The sequence below is a fragment of the Anoplolepis gracilipes genome, chromosome 8, assembly GCF_047496725.1.
Source record: "Anoplolepis gracilipes chromosome 8, ASM4749672v1, whole genome shotgun sequence".
NCBI lineage: Eukaryota > Metazoa > Arthropoda > Insecta > Hymenoptera > Formicidae > Anoplolepis > Anoplolepis gracilipes.
In genome coordinates, this window is record NC_132977.1 from 6,687,909 (window position 1) to 6,708,791 (window position 20,883).

Sequence of the window (20,883 nt, forward strand, 5' to 3'; positions counted from 1 at the left end):
ATTTCTTTTACTATTTCGTATTAATATATATCGTGTGTAATTTAAAGTAAAGTTTAGCTTTCTTTCTGCGCCTTTTTCATTGATTGTTTCGGCAGTTCGGTAAAATCACGAACCTTTCGAGAGATCGTTAAGGAGCTACGTGCCTTGCTATTTCAGACGTCTAATTCTCCTTACGATCCTACACTATTTCCTAAACCGCAATCGTTGGGCTCTCGAAACAATCGCGGGACGAGATTCTGCTGAATATCTGCGCCAAGTGAGGAAGCAACGCTAAAATTACACCATTATCTCGCGAATACAAGTTTCGTCAATGTGCAATGAAGTGTGCATTATTAGATACATTAATATTACTATTACTTTATAATGTCGTGCATATAACATGCGTACTTTCTTTTTATGTTATCGTCTTATCTGCAATTATAGATATATTGTATTTCTCCTTCTTTTACTTTCTCTCTCTTTCTATATATCAAATATCCATTGTATCCAAAATAAGTTGACGTGATAAAGAAATGAATAATTTCTCATGTTTTTGCCCTCTTTACATTCTAACTCTTCATCCGAGTTTAAATTTTACATACATATTTAGTAGAAAAATATATTTATTTAAAAAAAAACATATTAAACTGACAAGAGAATAAAGAGATGATAATATGTATGTCTAATAATTATTATTAAAACTATTCGGCGACCCGCTGTTACATTAACATTTGCTACGCACTAAATGGACAATACATTCCTTGTAATGATAACCACAATATAACCAGCTTTCAGTGCGTGTCGGTCTCTCTCATAGTTTTCGAGAAAGAAAGAGAGAAGAAGAGACATGTGGAATCGGTATCCTGGGTGGAGACCCTACTTGGGGCCCGCTTTAGGCAACCAACAAGTCGGCCTTGAACAGTCAACCACTCCTGCTTGGACTCTCCATTACCATCTCCTATAGTATCATGGCTGATGCTAAAGTTTCTTCACCAACCACTCTTCTATGTACACAGTTAATATTACTTTTGGAACTTTTATATAAATATATACATAGTAAATATTTTTTTTTATAAATATATATTGAAATTATTAAGAGATTGGCGATAAATCTAATTGATTCTATGTTTCTTTATTCGATGTTAGAGAAGGATCTTATATTTAAAAATAATTTATTTGTCGATTTGTCGATCATGTTTACTTTTCTCTTTGATAAAAAAGTAATAAGAAATTGTTTGCCAGCAAAAAGAGATAAATCAGTCAGACATAACATTTCCACATAATAATTTGTTTATAATAATTTTGATAATAGAATAAATAAAATAAATTCTTTAGCATAATTTTTTTACAACTTATCGAGTTTTATATTTTACGAAATTTAATAAAACGTAGATTTGATTTTGTGGAATACATCGTCTTATGTACAATTCTGAATAATTAAAAATCTCTGTTTACGATTATTCAATTTTATATTAAATATTCATTTCATTTTTTATTTATTAAACAGTAAACGTGTGCGCATTATACCAGTTTTTTTTTCAGTATATTTTTATCTATATATATATGTATACGTATATATATTTTTAATGTACTGTATACTGTTGCAATAGAAAATTAAATAGTGTTAAAATTAATTGTACAGCACAGTTAAACTAATCTCTCTCACATACCATGTTAAACTTATTTTATTACAAATTACTTATTTGGCCACCCGGTAGAAACACTGGATGCAGACTAGACATATATACATATATATAGACATGTGCGGTATCTCTACTGCACGGCTAATGGGGCTTGAATGGCCGTGATAAAATGGTATGGCTTCCGAATGTTGACTAAACAGCACCCATTGCAAGTGGAAAATCAACTGGAAAATAGTTAAACACTTTTTTGTGTGACGAATTATTAATCATATGTAATATCAATAATGTAATTAAAATATGCATATATAATTAACAAGATAGAGTTTTAGACAATTTCAGTAATTCTAAATTCCATATTTTCTTAAATTATAACATTTAAATTAAATTCATCGAAAAATGTTATAAATATGTTTAAATTAATTAGAAATTATTTCAGATTTTCAAGATGTGTCTAAAACTTTTAAATTCATTCTTTCAAAAAAATATATATCGATTAAAATATGAGTACATAAAATACGTGTTTTAAATAAACATTATATTTTAACGAGAGTTTCGAACGTTATTCCTCATTGACAATGAAATATGACACCCAAACTTATTTATATCGAACAACCATAATAAAAAGTTAGAATATTCAAAAAGAATATTCAAAAAATACAAAAAGAAAAACTTTAAATTGAAAAAATAAAAACTCTTTTATCATCGTACAAAAGGGTCAGCTTTTATTTATTTTAAATAATAATATTATTAAAGTAGTATATTTTATCTGTACTGATATACAAATATCACACACTATTATATATTTAATATATTTTTATATATGTATGTTTTACATAAACACGTTATTTATTCTGTTCTTATAATATTTCTATCATATTTTGTTTGAAATTTGGTAAACAATATATAATAATTTATTTTCTAATTATGTTTTTGCGAAACTTTCGTTTCTTTCCTTTTTATATAAAACTACAATTAAATTGATAAATAAAAAAATACCAATAAAAAGAAATCACTTTCAATAAGTTGTTAAATGTTCAGTAACTTTTGATGAAAAAATATTCATTGTCAGTAGAAGATTAACAATATTAATTTTGACTAAAAAGAGACTGAAAAATAAGGCGTGGATAAGGCGAGTAAATAAATGAAAAGAGAACTGGTAGGAGAGATATAGTGTCGACAAAGAAATGTGAAAAGCGTCGTGAGGGACGAGGATGGAAAGGAGAGAACACGGCCACTTAGTATGTCTCGAAGCACGTCGCTGCTATTACGTGATGAATAGGTAATTTGCGGATAGTCGACCGACGTATAACTCACAAAGATCGAGCGCGAATTAATCAGCGATCATCATCGCGGCAGGTGAGAGAGTCGAGTCTTGAACGATATTCAGTCTCGGTGCAGGATGGAGACCATAGGTATTCAAAGAACTGCGGCGGCGAGCGATTGGCGGTAGAATCAGAAAGAGAGAAAAGACAGAGACGAGAGATAAGAAGAACTATCACGTTTTTCTTCCTAAGGAATGATTTCACTTTACTCAAACCGCAGGCAACTTATAACGTAATATCGATCATATAACCAGTTGGGTGTGTGAAGTTAGCACCCCGAAATGCAATTTTTATAGTTCTGATTAGAGTTTAAGTCTTTAAGAAGAAGTTAGAACTCTAATCAGAACTATAAAAATTGCGGGGTGCTAACTTCACACACCCTAACCATTTACGATCGAATCAACTATGGTAGAAATATATGCCTCCTGTACACGCAGTACATGTACGTTCAACTTCATTTATAATGTTCAATCATCTTAAATCACATTAAATTGATGTATTTTCCATAAGAGATAAAGAGAGAGCTTTTCAAAGAATTATGTTTTTTTATAATATTACTACTACCGAGAATATGCATACATTCGACAGATATTTTTCCATTATACTGAAAAAGTGTTTGTCGGAGACAAAATGTCGAGTGACAGAGTTTCTTCGTCTCGTAGGCAATTCAAAAATAACACCGTACGACGTCTCGCTTTTGCCGATTTATCACCTCGATAGTGTCACTTCTTACGCTGGAATACGATCGCGTGAAGCACGCGCAATCAGAACAGGACAGATGCTCGTAAATATGCAGATGACGGGAGATAATCCAGATCTATGGTTGCTCAGATGAATCACGTGTAGGATTAAGTTTGTGTTTTCTTCGCCGATGCTTGTTTCGTAGCCCTTGCCTCTCATTCTTAAAGAAAGAAAGTATCGTAAGAAAAAAGGGGGTCCGTCGGGAGGACCGAAGGAGAGACGGAAGGAGTATAAAGTTAACTTAAGTAAAGGAGCAGACGAAGGGAGTCTTTCTTCCTTCTCTCCCTTCCCCTCGCCCTCTCTCTCTCTCTCTCTCTCTCTCTCTCTCTCTCTCTCTATCTCTCTCTTGGACAGGAGATGTATGTCGGTACGGTGAACCCTGTACGTTGCAGAGAGCAGAGCATGGAGGATAAGAGAGGAGGGATCGAGTAGCGGGGGAAGATGGATGTTCTCGATCCGCAACTCCCCTCCAACTGTGCTGGAACCTTCTACATCCTTGCTAGCCGTTCATCGCGGACCCTCCAAACTCAAGGAGCGGCGGCCATAATGCCTGAATGCACCACCATCCCTGCTTTCTCGATCTCAATCGCTTACATTATCTCTCTTTTTCTAAAATTCTCTCCCCCTCTATCTCTGCCTCTGTTTAATTTAAGTCTTAATAAGACGTGGTAATTCAGTTCTAATCCTGCGTGCGACATTTCATTGTCGTTAAGTTTGATTTGTTGTCAAATCATACTGAAACTAGAATAATTTTCAATAACTTTCCCAGCGTGAATCTAAAAATATTACATTAAAATTTAAATATATTTTAAATTTAATTATATTTGAAGATTCTTAAATGTTTGGTGCTGTGACGTAGCTTGTTGATAAAATATATGTAATATATAACTAATAAAAATATATAATATATTTCTTTCGTTTATAATATTTTGCTTATAATAAAATATTTTTCCATGTACATTAAAATAATTAGTAATTTTATCTTGTACATTTTATTATCTCGAAAGATGCATAAAATGATTTGATATGATTTCAATAGTATTAAATTATCGGTAGATGTAACGAGGACATTATAACTAGCCAGGAAGTCAAAGCATTAAAGCCTAAATTTTGCGAAATGGTCATAAATTTGTTCTTTAATTTTACGACTTGCTTGAATCCATCATATAAAGTGGTATTGTTTCCATCGGTAACACATCGAGCTATCGCACAAGATGGTTTTTAGAGTATTGTGACGTGAATTTTATTACCTCGTAAACTAACAGCCCGGTAGCCAACATTAGAAAGTATAAGTCCGAATGTGGTTTTGTTCGTCATTCATGTGTTGCTATCCCGCCGTAAAAACATACTGAACCCCTGTTGGCACTTAAGCAACGTGACGACGATGACTGAACACGTCTCGAGAAATAAATGTACAATCTCGAAATTATCCGCTATTGTGCATTCGGAATTTTTGGAAGCAACTCCTTCGGGTATCTCGCCAAAATGTATGTCAGCTGCATTAAAGTTCTTGCATTAGCGCGTGTCTCTCTCTCTCTCTCTTTCTCTCTCGATCTTTCGTTTATTCTACTAGCAGCTTTATAGTCGAAATGCACATTAGAGCTTTTCTAGAACTAGCGAAGGAAAAGCCATCTATTCGCGATTAGCTCTAAGAAAGTTTGCAAGGGCGCACAGTTTGTAGAATTTGACGACCGAACTTTTCGTAGTATTCAACAGGTCCGCCTCTTTGAATTTTCATAAAACCGGGGAATATTGTTCGCCATATCTAAAAGAGAGAGAGAGAGAGAGAGAGAGAGAGAGAGAGAGAGAGAGAGAGAGAGAGAGAGAGAGAGAGAGAGAGAGAGAGAGAGAATGACACTCGTTCTTACGGCGGACTATCTCGGGGCCCGCAACTCCGCCAACTCGGTTTTCAAATGTTCCAACGTAATGACGCTCGCAGCTCTCCGATTACATAGAGAGAAAGAGAGAGAGAGAGAGAGAGGAGAGGAGAGGAGAGGAGAGGAGAGGAGAGGAGAGGAGAGGAGAGGATAGCGTACATACACGTACGCGCGCGGATCTCATGAAGGATAAATGGGGAGTGGATAACGAAGGTACAAGAGCACGAGAACGAAGTAAGTGCCCCCTCCCCCTCGCCAACTCTGCAACATAGCGCTTTAGGACGAAGGGAGCGCCGTGAGCGATGTTCTGTCGGTCCATTGCTCGCACGTAGGCTGCTTGGAGAGTACATATACGTACAGGGTGTTCCGAAAATACTCCATTACCATAGAAAGCGTCGTATGATTATTGCCTTATAAAGCGTAGCTAAGTGAAATAATCGAAATTTTATCGAGCTTATGTTTTATTATTGAAATATTGATATAGATTAAAGCAAAAATTTTGGTTGAAATATACAAATCCTCGACATAATTTCTTTATTATTTCAACAAGTGCATTTATATTTCATGTATAAATGTATGAAAGAGAGATTAAGATAAATATAATTTCATGAAAATTATATTAAAAATGTAAAAAAAATGTATGAATGAAAGAAACAATTATCGCACCTTATATTAAATTTATATTAAATTTATGTATCTATGTATAGCGGGAATTCTGCAACTGAAACGCTTCATAATATATGGAAAAACAGTTTTGCCACTACGTAATATATCATAGCGCGCACACATACAGACGTACACATTTCCTATTTAAGAATATTATATAATTATATAGCTTTTTTAATATTAATTTAATTTTTTAAATATTAGATTAAGGTTCATTAAAATTATTATTAAAATTTTTATTTTATTTTTATTTTAATTGAGACTTTCTCTCTCTCTCTCTCTCTCTCTCTCTCTCTCTCTCTCTCTCTCTCTCTCTCTCTCTCTCCAATTGATTTTAGAAATATAATTTTATAAATTAGATTCACCGTGTGTACACATACAATATATATAGATAGATTTCTGCCTCGTATATGCAAATTAGCTAACATTAGGTATGTATTCATGGGATCTTATCCGCATGCACGTGTACAAGGTGAATGATCTTCCCAAGTTAACTCGCGCGTGCGCGTAAAAGGAGAAGAAATTCAAATTTTCTAGATTTTGTCGTTGTTGGCCGCACACTTTAATTTACGAGAAACTCGTTCGCGAATAACCCAACGTTTCTCAAGATGCAATTATAGATATTTATGAGAAAAATGTTAACGGCCCTGTCGCGGCTGCCTTTGCACTAACAACTAACAATAAGTATGACACGTACGAGGATAGACGCAGTAAGTGAATACTGACGAAAGACTGTCTCTCTCTCGATGCGTTTTTGATTGTCTTTTGCATGACCGAACACGTAATCGTCTCATTTACGTATAATTATAATAACGACGTACTTGTACGTGTATTGAATTATTTTTTCGCATCGTATTCCGAGCGAACGTTTTATTTAAATAAAATCATAGCCGAGCGAGACAAATTGACAAGCTGATAAAAGCACACAGTATGTGTAAAGATAACAATATTAACGTGTCTCTCATAATTATTGGACGCACGTGATATATCAACGATGTACAATATTTTAATGCAACTAAATCGTAATTACATACGTTTAAAATATTTATTAAAAATAAGTATCGTGTATTTGTAATTTATATAGTAATAAGATGGGTATAACGAATATAGAGATATAAGTAAAAATCACGCGAGCGAAATGAATTTAGTATAATTGAAATTATACTGAAAAAAAGAAAAAAATAGAGTTACCGTAAGTAGCTGTCTTTCATATGAGTTTAATATTCAGAACAATATATCCACTGTATGAATTAGATACATATGAGAAAATGCCATATGTCAATGACACCAAAATAACTGTTCTTGCGAAGCAATTGAATTAAACGACTGTCAGATTGAAGTCAAGCCAAGTCGAGTCGATCTTTTCCGAGAAGTTTTGAAAGAAGTTCCATTGTCTTATTGCGAAAATCTTAATTTTCTTGGAAGAAGCGTTTATTAGCAGTAGATTAAAAACGCAGAAAAATATTCCAAATTCTTTTAATACGAGCGACACAAATCTCCAGCTAATTTGTATTTTATCTATATGTTTGCATTTATTTCCAACTAATTTGGAAGATTCCCTCGCGAAACGTGTCTTATTTTCCTATCAGATCGACCTATCCTTTCGTAAACACTATTAAATACCAATACCAATGAGGGTGCTCACTATCATTTCCTCGTTTCTGTATGTATAACGAGCAACAATGACAATTATTAACGAACGAGATCTCGAACAACGGCCGCGTACACGGCCGTGACAAAACGTAAAGTCGAACCTAACCGGCCATGGCATGACACGGGACAGCTAAGTGCGAGATACATCAGGGCCACCTTACCGAGGCTCTCCGGGTTCTCTCTCTCTCCCCCTCCTCCCTCTCTTTCCCGCCCCGCCTTCTTTACTTTCTTTCGGTTGTGGATAACGCCAACAACAGCACCGTAGATAAAGGGCCTTCGGATCGTAAAGCACTCTCGTTAAGAATATGATCCGGGCTTACCTTCGACCAACGCGAACACCAGGTACACGAACGAGTACACCAACAGCAGTGTCACCTCGGCAAGAAAACGGGCGCGAAAGGCGCGCACTGGTCCCTCGTGAATTACGACGGCTACTGCCCCTCTTAGATATCGTCTGGTCGCGTATCCACCACCTTAATATAACCTCCTCGCACATCTCGTCAGTGTATAACGAACCGCCATAAACAGCGTCAACCTCCTTGCTGTATGTATGTAGCCTAACGCCTCTATAAGTTTTCTCGTGCTCGCCGTCGCAGACGGATGAGCCTGCCCCGCTCGATTTATCCTTGAGACCATTGCAACGCGATTATTTATTAAGGGAGAATTGCTTCAGGCCTGTTGATATACTCAGACGTTCACTGGGCGCCCCTGGATACGCGCTACTCTAGACTTGAATTTCGATCAACGGCATATACATATATGCATATATAGAAAGAGCATTCCATCTACGAAGTAAAGCCGAAAATTGATAAGAGAAATAGCTCGTTTTTGCTTTATTATATCTTTCTCTTTTTCAGTAACGAGAGAGACGTCGTCTTATTATTATCGTGGCAAAATCATATCGATTTAATTTTATCTTATGATATTTAACGTCGCGCGCGCGTACACAAATATATATATTAAAATTTGTTTATTATCATTAATATTTTATTCAAAACGTAATTGAACGAGATACGTACGAGATTTGTCGATCTATTTTTATACATTTCATATGCAAGCGATGCAAATTGATAACGACAAATATATTACCTTTGTCAATTTCTGGCTTCTACCACAGTATATGAATGCTTGGTTTATGCATATATTTATAATTCTTTAATTTGAAAATTTTTCTAATAAGAATATATTTTGCAATACAGACGATCAAGGTACTCATGAATAGAAATGATAAGATCGCACTCTATGAAATAGAAATGCAAAATACGAATAATTGATGACTTTTGATTACTCGCATTCACATTACCAAATCAATATGGTAATTACATATATTTAATATTAATTAAATATATAGAAACACACACGAGAGATGTGACTCTCAGAATTTGTGGAAAGGCTAAATTTAATTTTTAAATGTATATCTAATGAAATACGAGCTTTAAACAGTTAAAATGGACGTTACTTTATTGCAGATTTAATTAGGTAATTAATTTCATATTTTATGAGAATGTGTGTGTGTGTGTGTGTGTGTGTGTGCGCGCGCACACGCGCGAATGTGAGATGAATATGCGTAAAGATATATGCGGCAATATACTAAATGAATATCATGACGTAAATGTGCCTTGAGCTCTATAATAAATTATAAAAGCTATATCATCGCTCGATAAGAATCATAATTTTCTTATACAAGCTATTGATCTTTTCTACATAAAGTTGTGTACGCATGGCCATTATACACTCGGTATCTTAACCCGCACAGTTTTAAGAATGAAATGCGCGAAAGAAATTTCAGTTCAATATTCAACCGGCAACCAAAAACTTGTTAACGAAATAAGTCACGTATCAGGCTAAACTCGAAATAACATTACATTTTTTATACCGCGTCAACGGGCGTCCCCATGATGGCAAAATCATTCGCGCGGTGTTTCGCAGAAAGACGAGAGTGTGAAATATTTGTTTGGAAAATTTGTCGAGCGTCTCACGTTCTCAAATAATACAAAAATAATTTTCTCGACACACACTCTCTCTCTCTCTCCGCGCTTTTTAAAGCGGAAATAAAAAAAAAAAAAAAAAAAAAAAACGAAAGAAAGAAAAAGGAAGAGGGTAAAAAGGACAACTGGCACTGGCGGCGACAAAGCCAATATAATAAAGCAAGGTCGCGTATCTCATCCCCCGTCCTCATTGGTGCATAACGCTCGCTATAATCCCGCAGTCTCGAGATTTATAATCGCGCGGAGCAAATGCGTGCAGGAATGCTCGATGTTCTCTCGCACGAGAGTAGAACTCTCGGCGGCGTTACTCGTCGCCATGGCGGCTTGAATTATTCATTCCGGAGCCGTTGCGTTTTGTCGCCGGTGCTCTGTATCAAGCGCCTGGCATCACACCAACCAAGCAAGACGCTCCGTTGTTTCGCGTATAATGTTAGCAATTAAATTCCACGGAGGGGGGGGAGGGGGAGGGGGAGGGAAGATGAGCTGCAGCGGTGATAATTGGTTCTCCTCCACGCTCCAAGATATCCGCGAGAGTCATTTACATTGCTGCGAACGCGGTTGCCGATCGTTATTTCCGATTTCCGGGATCATTAGAAGCGGGGATATAACATATCGTCTGTTGATATTATTATTATTCGCTTATTCATGAAAAACTTGCAATAAACTAAATCAACTCGTGCCAGTAATTCGTTTCAAGCAGTTTTCGCCTCGGTTCATACCTCGCTGATTTATATCTTCGTGCTGCGCGTGACTATATCGCACAGAGAGAAGCTCCGGCGAGGAGGTAAAAGGCAGCGGACAGCGATACATGCATCGCCATCGAAGTGATTAATGCATTCGAGCAACGTGGACCAGCGCGCACGACAAGAAGTACGAGGCACGGAGAGTTGGGTTCCCCTGCACGTGCACCGCTGATTTTCTTCCTTTTATCTACCGGCAATCTCACTCGTGCTTCCAGGTGCGCGCGTACGCATGTGTGTTATGATGTATGTGTGTGTGTGTGTGTGTGTGTGTGTGTGTGTGTGTGTGTGTGTGTGTGTGTGTGTGTGTGTGTGTGTGTGTGTGAATGTACAAAGTTTTGCATAGATATCTGATTTCGTGGCACTCTTACGCGACGCTGTTAAAGCGCGCTCTTGAGATCGCCTGATGCGACCTCAAGTAAACGACTTCAAACAGAATTGAGTGCGTCATTTGTCAGCTGTACTAAACCAAAGCACTTTAGCCTACTTGCAAGTCAAATATTCCAACTAATTTATCGCTTGCAACTGCTAAGATATTTCGCTCGTATGAACTTTAGCGATGTAATTATCTTTCGCTTATGCATCCGGAATGCTTCCTTCAACGATGAAGAAAGAAATTCATCGATACAGCAACTCAAGATTTGACGATGCTTTAGGTAGGTAAATGTAAATACTAAAAGAACCTGATCTGTCAATCGCTAATTTTTATTATGACACGTGCATTCAAAGAGACAAAACAAGTAAACCGAATATTATTTGTCATCCTCATCATTCAGCTTAACTGCGAGAACAATTAAGACGATTATTTCATTGTATATTTGTAGAGAATACGGAAATCTTAATATACCTATGCATAAAGGAGACATATATTTTTGAAATCTAATATTTTGATGTCACACATACACGGGAAGAGAACAGAAAGAAGCTTGTATAGGTCAAAAAACCATATACATTCGCTGAAGATGGTCATCGAGTGACAATTGTACAGCTATTATAGGTCGTTTCACAAAATATATAACTTGATATCCACTTATGTTGACAGTAACAGGTAAGAAACGTTAATGAAAATCATTTGTATCCGTGCCTGCCTTAAGTTACTGTGAAATGTTCTTTGTGCCTACCGCTACCGGATATTTACATGTATAACGTACGTCGTAATCTCTACGTCTCTTTGTAATCGAATTTGTGCGTTGTATGTATATGTATGTATATGTTCGCTTTATCTGATGCATTATTATAATTCTATAACGTTCTATCTTAATTAAGTGATTTATTTAATTGCTTATATAAGTTATGTAAGTTATATATAAGTATAAGATAATGAATATGAATAAAAGATTTTATGACAACTTTAACAAAAGAAAATATATACGTATATGATATACATATGCGCATACGAATATAAGAACAATCAGTTCAGACAGAATTAATTTAGAGATATTATACTTAAAAAAAGAAATAAACGTATGCGAACAAAAATAAACATAAATATATATCAAAATATACCTAGTACAAATATACCTTGTTATCTAGTTACGTAATCCTACATGTGGAATCTCGAGTATTATTATAAGCTCTGGGAACGAAGAGGCTTGATTATCGAACGATTTAGACGTGTTTGACATTTAACAACACTTTCTTCGCGAATCAATGAATCGTATAAACCGAGGGTATCGTGTAAAATATGATTCTCATGTCGCGTTAATCATAACAAATTCAAGCGGATAAAAATATAGGAAACAGTTAAACAGTGTGAACATATTTTTATTATACGTGTATTATATTATTTTAAACGCTTTCACGCATGTAAAATGATGAAAGAATTAAATATTTGACGCGCAAAGCACGTTTAACTGTTTTAACGGATGAGATATTATTGCCGTTTGTATGTGAATAAATGTTGCGCGGTTAAAATTCTCAAAGAGAGAACGAGAGAGAGAGAGAGAGAGAGAGAGAGAGAGAGAGAGAGAGAGAGAGAGAGAGAGAGAGAGAGAGAGAGAAGCAGATAGATCGAGGTTGGGCAATTCTTGTTATTAGCAATTTAATTGGGTCCAGTCTCTTATCCTACGATATTCCGGGGAATAGAGACTTGCGCTACTCTACCAAAATGGGAGTTGTAATCTATAGCCGGCGGCAATCGCGAAATTATTAGTCCGATAGGAGGTGGCAGGAGAATCTCATTGTACTGGGACTCATTTAATTCATGAATCGTTTTATCTCTGTCTTTAGTCTCATAAAAATCACACATGGATAAAAGGCATTATGTTCACGTGGTATAAATATTATGTCTGTTTATTTTTTGAGTATTAATAAGAATAAAACACAAAAGATATTTCTGTATAAAATTATAGTATTTATATAAATCTAAAAATCTTTTTTCTTCCATCATTTCCGTTTTTTTTTTTTCAAACGAAGATAGAATGGAGATAACCCTCTCCTTTTATTCTCTTCTCTTTTATTTTAAATCTCATTTCCTTGAGTCGCAATTATTTGATGTTATCCAAGACAGTTTATTGCTTACGCATGTTCTCTCTATGCCTACTATCTTATACCACTTCCGAACGTTGAGGAATCGTGTGTGTTGGATCAACATTTCATTTAATTGACATTGATCTAACGCTAGCTTCGTATTAATTTTAGACAGACACATCACCCTTAGAGTGCCGAGTGGCAAAATGAAAGGAGTGCAAACGTAATTTTATGCTCTTAGCAAATTCTGGCGGCCATGCATTTTCCGAAACGTCGACACGTTTACGAGGGTGAGCATCCGACGGCAAAAGCGCGTGCATGCTATAACTGTGCGTCTATAAATAAACGATGAAATGCGGCAAGCGCGCGGCTTTAATTGGAAGGTCCGGACACACGCAACGTTCGTTACGATAGGTTTTATTCTCAGGAATGCAATTAGAATGACGATTTCACCGAATCGAAAAATTGGACACAGTTATATATAATATATATTGCGTTGAAAATTATTCCCTCACTCATCATATGATTCTGACAAAGAGTCAATCCTTCATTAATCCTTGGATTAAATTTAATTAAATTTAAGAGGCTTCAGTAGAACAATATCCCTGTTAATGACGAAAAAATGTCGGACAAAAACGTGCCAAAACGAGATTGGAAATGGATCAGAGAAGAATATACATTATCCCGATGGCCACTCTATATCGCAGTGGCCATGTCCTGATGCAGTACTATATGTCGATAGATTTACGTTTCGTCACATTTGTTTGCGCATACGCCCACATATGCGTATGCGTATGCTTACACTTCGGGGATGGCATTTGCGAGAGTCGGTTCATGTTTGAGCTCGTATTACAAACTCATGACGAGGAGGCGAACGCGGATCAAGCGAGATGAAGAGAGAGAAAATCCATAAAGAACAGAGAGAGAATCCAAGAGAATATCACGAGAGGTCGAACCAATTATTGATGATATCGCTTCTACTTCTTCGATCAATAAAAGAGTTAGCAACCTCCTATAAAATGTAATCTAAAATACATTTTTAGAATATAATGTTGTAAAAAGGGTTTGTATAGTATATATCTTATTTTTCTGGAAAAAAAAAATCTATCTTCTGATGGGTAAAGCAAACTTTATGAAACACATGTAAGGAATTGATTTATAAAAATTGTCTTGTATTGACTCATCTTTCAAACTGTGCCGGTTCTTTCTTTCATATCGCGTAAATTTTTTTTTTGGCGTGAAATATTATTAACGCCACTGGCGCCAATGAGATGACAGGCCGGGAGTTGGTGTAACTTAGAGAATGAAGAGAAAGAGAAAGAGAGAGAGATAGATAACGCACAACAACGGAGAACAGATAGGCGGGCATGGAACGCTGCGGCAGAAATTGAGGGGCGCACCCGTTCTCCCTGCGGCCGTCGTCAATCAGAATTCCGCGAATTAGCGTTAACGGGCCGTTATTGCCGCGTCCATTTGGCTAGTGTACAGTTTGGGTCGTGGATATGAGCCCATAGATTCCCCATATTCTACGCCGTATGGGGCGATGGTGCTGCCGCGCATAGCCCACCGGAATCCGGTTAGTTACTGCCACCGCGTTATGGACCACCGCTCTCTCTGCGAGCCCTTCTCTCGCTCTTTCCTCCTCGTTTGCCCTATCGTCCTCGTCCTCTCTCCTTCTCCCTCCGCGGCCGCGGAAAGCTCCACCCTAGCGACGGGTACACGCGAATGGCGCGGCATCTCTCTGCCAACGGCTCTATGCATCTATCGATACCTATTTACCTGTTCGCGCAGGACCAACGATTCCTATTTCCCTAGACAAACGTTCCTCGCGGGGATGAAAAAATGTGAGATAAAAAAAATCTGTCGGGTTAAAATGATTGAAAATTAATTAAGCAATAAGTGAGAAGAGTTGGAATCAGCCAATTTTCTTTTTTTTTTTTTTTTTTTGCATTCGAATGAATATAATAAAAAATTTGATAAATTATTAAAAATTAATTAATGTGACTGTCATAATATAACGGTATAAAATTAATACGGCGGAGCACTATGACTTTTCGTGTTCACAATAATTTTATCTAATATTATTAATGGATGATTTCAGAACGGAAATTTTTCTCTCGTGGATAATCTAGTAAATATATGTGCCAAATGTTTGCAAATGATATAAATAAAAAAGATAGAAAAAAAGCTACTCTTTGTTCTCGTTATCGTTGTGGAAGCAATTTTCGCAACGAAACAGGAACATTTCAAAAGAAACTATATCCCGCTATGCAAGTGCGCTAATCTTAAACGATCATTGCCTTGTTTAAACCTTTATACGGTAAGCTACTCTAGCCACCGATAATTCCTGTCACGTTCCTCGGCTTTTATATGATCTCTCTCGTACGTCTGTCGGTTCAGTTTGCAGATGTCTTAATCCGATAATGTAAAACTCTCGAGTAATTTATTATAATGTTTATATATATATGTATAAAGACAAAGATAATGTTATACGTCTCATTCTCGTGCGACAACAATAGTAAAATTTATATATAATTTTTGGTGTAATTATACTTATATAAATACAAATTAATCCGTATCTTATATTATTTTCTCAGATAAAGACTGTAATGATCAAAAAACTTATTTTTGATTAAAGTAATTAAAAGAGATGTGATAGATTTTTTATCAGCTTAAAAAGTTATATAAAAAAATTTAATATAACATTTTCCTATTTCTTAAAATGTATTGTTTTTATTAACTAATAAGTATAAACGCTCAAGATTTTTAAACATTATTTTTTTAATTAGATATAACACTTTCCATGGTGTATTTTTAATTAAAGTATCATACCTGGGTGAAAAGAGTTCTTCCACGGCAATGTACACGTTAAGATACACCAAATATCTATAGATACACTTGATACAAATTCGTTAACAATAATTATATTCTTCGCTCTTTTCCTGTAGAGCTACAGCGTTAATGTTAAACAAATATGATTCGAGAAATATTAAGATTCAAAAAGTCATGATTTCGACGAGAACGTCCAGTAAAAAAATGAAATTCGAAACAGCAAATGCACGAAACAACGCAGTTCACGTCAGTTCTTGTACTGTCAACAGCGCATCGTAACTTTAATGTCACGATTTTTTTACCTGCCAAAAAATTTAACACCGAGAGGGACACATATAGCGTAGTAAGAGGGGGTGCGAGATCTCTGTCTTCCAAGGACTTTGAAGGGTCGCGTTTCTTTCTGTTATCGACATAGCCACAAAAAAAGGCTTTTTTTTTAAAAAAAAAGGCCTAAAAAAAGTCTCGCAGTCACGGAACTCCAAGGTTGGCTATTAAAACTACGAGAAAGAATGCTACTTCCTGCAATAGTGCGGCTATTTTTTCACGGTGGCGGTCTGCGTCGGATTTAAAAAGGGCTAAGGGCCTACGAATCTCTCAAGGGTTGTTAAAAAAAGAGCCTTGGCGAAAAAAAAAAAACATTTAAAGAAGGGGACAGAGCGAAAGTTTATGACAGGAGAGTGTTCGTAAAGGGTCATAGTTAGAGTCATGGTTAAAAATGGCGGTGTAAAACGATGGTTTTGCAAGAGATCGTCGGTTGTGCTACGATTCCCCGGAATTATAGCAATTTTAATACAATTCCATTGGCGAACGCATCTCTAAACTATCAGATTCTTTTAATATAAACTTGTAGATATATTAATATATTAATATAATGTATTATAATAATATATTATTAATTAATATTATTAATAATATATTAATATATGGTAATAGATAATTTCACTTTTTTTGTTTTAAAATATCTGAATTATTTAAATAATATATCACATGCGTAAAATATATAAAAGAATTGTTTTAAATAATGTAATCTACAAGAAAATTTTATATTCTATAACAGAGCATGAAATCTTTAACATTTATGCAAATTTGTTAAAGAAACTTTAGTTTATTAATTGAACAATTTTTTAATATTTGCAGAAGCTATCTGAAAAGGTGACTGTTCATTTATTTTAAAATATTATTGTATAAGTGAAAATATTCGCACAATTGTAAAGCATACTTTATTGTCGGTACGACGTTAATTGGTTGATGGCATGTTTATGACAGTACTATTTGTAAGAAAAGCCAAATAACAGCTGAGTGATGAGACTCGAGCTTTATAGAATCAATGCGTCCGACGGAAATCGGTCTCTTAGTCCGTCGGATACAGCCCGTGGAAACGTTGAAAGTCTATGGCCACTGTACAAAGTACCTCGTAAACCCTACAATTGCCTTAGGTAGCCTTTCTTGCTTGGGTTCATCCTTTCCTAAAGTTTTTTTCAAGGATAACTTCCGATTGATCTGAAGAGTTAGGATTGTTGGATTAACCCTGCACAGTGTCAGTTTGCTCTCGACCTACGCGTATGTAACACTATCGTTACAAGTGCTCCTCGAAAATTCGCGAAATTGATGTACATATATATACATATATATATATATATATATATATATATATATATATATATATATATATATATGTACATGTGTACTATATACCTATATGTATATTGTTTTTGTTTAAATTCTTTTTATTAGTGTTTTATAGTGTAAAATGATAAAAAGTATGGTAATTTGCTCAAGTGGACAAAAGACTGCGTTATCTATTTTGATTTGATAGTAAAGTATGTACGTGTACGATGAATCAAAACCAGGTAAAAAAATAATATGTAGCATATTGCAATTTGGAATTAATTTTTAACGAAAATATTGAGAAATACTAATATAACTATAAAGTTATAAACGATTTGATAAAAATGATTTGTTGCGAATTAAATTTCATAAAAATAATTGAATGAACATAACACTATATTTTTTAATTAATATATATTTCAGATGAAATTCATACATATTTTAATAAAGTGTGTGTGATTCAAATGACAATACAATAATAAAAATTAGTTACGATGAATAAAGAGCTACTTTGACATTTCTGTTAAAAAAAAAAATTAAATTCAAATTGACCAAAGAACTTATTATTAAAAAAAATATATACATGTTAAGTATACATTACATAAAGAAATATTTTACGTGTATATTGGACATATTCGGAAATTAATGAATATATTGTAAAATTGCGTTTATTGATTATGATTTGCCGCAATCAAAACAAATTCATATACAATATCCAGTAGTATAAACTGATACCGCACAATCGGCCATCATGATTTTAGTACTTTTAGAATAAATAAAAATTTAGATTGTTATAACAAAAATTGCCGCCAGGCCGACACGAAATATCTTTGAAAGTATTTATAGATTTGTCATGTCTCTTTAGTTTAAAATAAATAAACAGCTGTTAAATACGCATGAGACTGAGTAATCGAAAATTTATCTGTCGTGCATTAATATGTGACAATGGCTTTTGGAACATTCGCAATAACGTTTCAATAAAAATGTCAGATGTAAAAAAAGCGTTTCTAATTTTTCTCGGCTGACAAATGCAAAAATGTTTGTCAAAGTACATGAATATTACTTTATAATGATAATTTATAAAATATTAATCATTAGGAGGTATATATCTACAGATTTACTTTTATACACGGTTGTTCATTTTCATAACTGATTAAGTCCACATACACATTTTATAATTAATATATTAATTTATAAATATGATTTAAATAAACGAAATAAACACAAAAAACCGTATCTTTACGCTTTGGTGTAATATTAAGTTAGTAGTATCATGTTTTGTGACTTTTTATTTATCAATGAAAGAAATTTTATATGATGTTTAAAAGAATCTAATGTATTTTACCGCAAAAAAAAGTATTTCTAATTAAATAATCTTACATAAATCATGCGTTATTATATAGTCCAACTTCAACAGGAGCATAATAAACTTCATATGTTAGCAACTTAATCGGTCATTGAAACTTCGATTGACAGTCAGAGACTGCCTGATAAATGGTGTAGATAGAAAAAAAATAGATTTGAACTTTGTTCTTATATAGGTTAGAAAAGATAAGCATAATCTCACATTGGCGACGTCTCGTATACGTCAATGAACTTCATTTGCAAAACATCACGCGTGCTTAAAAATGAAATAAAACATATATATTAACTTCTTTATATTTCACTTTCTCTTCACACATAACATTTCTTTTATGTGTGATTGACATCAATCGCTTTAAACAAGATTTTAATATCAATATTAATATCGAAACGCATTTTTCATTGCGATAAGAATTCTGGAAAAAAGCCAACAGATAAAGACTAGAAAATTAATATTTAAAAGAAACAACTACATTGCAAACTAACAAGAATATATATCTTTGTTTCAAGTGACATTTAACCCTTATTTCGTACTGATAGATCATTTTTGTTTCTAATATTTCTAACAACGTCAATTTCTCGAAAACAAATAATCATAAAATAATATATTTAGGTAAATTATTTTTCAAATTTATTATTTTAGTCTTTATTTAGAATGAAATAAGGTATATACATTTTTTCAGATTTTTTAAAACACTTTTACATATTAATAAACTTATCGAAAATACGCTAACTCACCTGTACAGTTAGAAGGTGCCAAAAATAACAATACGGAGTAAGAGTTAATATACAAATATTTCCTCCCAATGCTTATTCTGGCAGTAAATAAAAAGTCAGAATTAATGTACACATTGAGAAAGATTAACGATATATTATATATATATATATATATATTACTCCAAATTTTCGTGATAATTAGTAAAGGAAAGATTTTATAGTTTAGACAAATAAATAATTGCTCTGTTACGCATGAGAATTATGTAAAATGTGGTATGTGACTAACATCGTCGTGGATAGTACGGTAAGATCGTCGGTGTTGGGATAGGTCGAGAGAGAACTCGTTGCCATATCAATATACCTAAGTGAAATGATACGAGGCGGCCGTAAAGTCCGACAGTAATGACGCATTAGGGGGTTGCCGGGCCGATTTAGCCGGCTATCAAACAAAAGGCAACTTTTACTGGTTCCGGCCGAGGCAGCGGAGCGCGGGCGCGGGCGCGGGCGCGGATGCGGGAGCGCGCGAGCGTTTTAAGAGGTTCGGTTGGGAAAGAGAGCGCGCCGGCCACTTATACCTGACGTTTTATGCGTTTTATAGGCGCGACGTGCGTTTCGTGTGCCAAACAGCGCATAAAAGTGCAACCAGATTGGCCGTTCTCGTCGTTACCACGTCACGGATTATTCGCGATGTTTCGCGCCGCAAAATCGAGTGAGTCTCCTGCCTGTTGGTTCGGAATTATCTGCCAGCACCTTTCAAAGAAAAATATCGCGTGACCGCGATTTTGTTTCTGTGTACTTAATAAATCGTACGGAAACCACTCTTTTAATAATAAACGTTTATTTTTAATTTTAATTATTATTATTATAAAATATCTTGTCTTAATGTATCTTTCAAATTATTTCGCTAGACGAAAATCTTTAAAATATCTATGTTTAATATAAAAGCATTTATAACACATAATATTTAGATACATATTTTATTAGCTAGTGATAATGTCATATATGTATAGATTACTTAAATAATAAAAATATTTTATTAAATGTAATATTATCGACATTTAATTAATCATTCGATAAGTTTTAAAAAGTAGATCAACAAATTATATGCATACATAATCCAGATAAGAATTAGCAAAACAGCAGTTATAAATCAAACATAAGCTATTAACTTCTTTTATCTTCCCGATTTATTAATAGCGGAGCAATCATTCTCATATATGTATAACACGTCGCGAAATATATCGTCCAGTATTATTAACTGCAAAAAAAGAAAAGATATTACATTT

At 34.5% G+C, this 20,883-nt stretch overlaps 2 protein-coding genes across 5 annotated transcripts in view; one reads left to right on the plus strand and one right to left on the minus strand.

The window, feature by feature from the left end:
- Window positions 1–20,883, plus strand: part of LOC140668766 (homeobox protein abdominal-A homolog) — a 169,107-nt gene that overhangs the window by 86,215 nt on the left and 62,009 nt on the right. Inside the window, exon 4 of one of the 2 annotated variants that reach the window (XM_072898071.1) lies at window positions 11,434–11,520. The exons of the other annotated variant lie outside the window; for it this stretch is intronic. Coding sequence (XP_072754172.1) covers window positions 11,434–11,485 — 52 coding nt within the window. The 3' untranslated portion in view covers window positions 11,486–11,520. Of the gene's footprint in view, window positions 1–11,433; window positions 11,521–20,883 lie in introns of those variants that run through there. 2 annotated transcript variants of the gene reach the window in all.
- The window catches only part of LOC140668775 (uncharacterized), a 185,125-nt gene that overhangs the window by 32,897 nt on the left and 131,345 nt on the right, over window positions 1–20,883 (minus strand). The window contains exon 1 of one of the 3 annotated variants that reach the window (XR_012047239.1): window positions 15,911–16,055. The exons of the other annotated variants lie outside the window; for them this stretch is intronic. The gene's annotated coding sequence lies outside the window, so the exon portion shown is untranslated. Of the gene's footprint in view, window positions 1–15,910; window positions 16,056–20,883 lie in introns of those variants that run through there. 3 annotated transcript variants of the gene reach the window in all.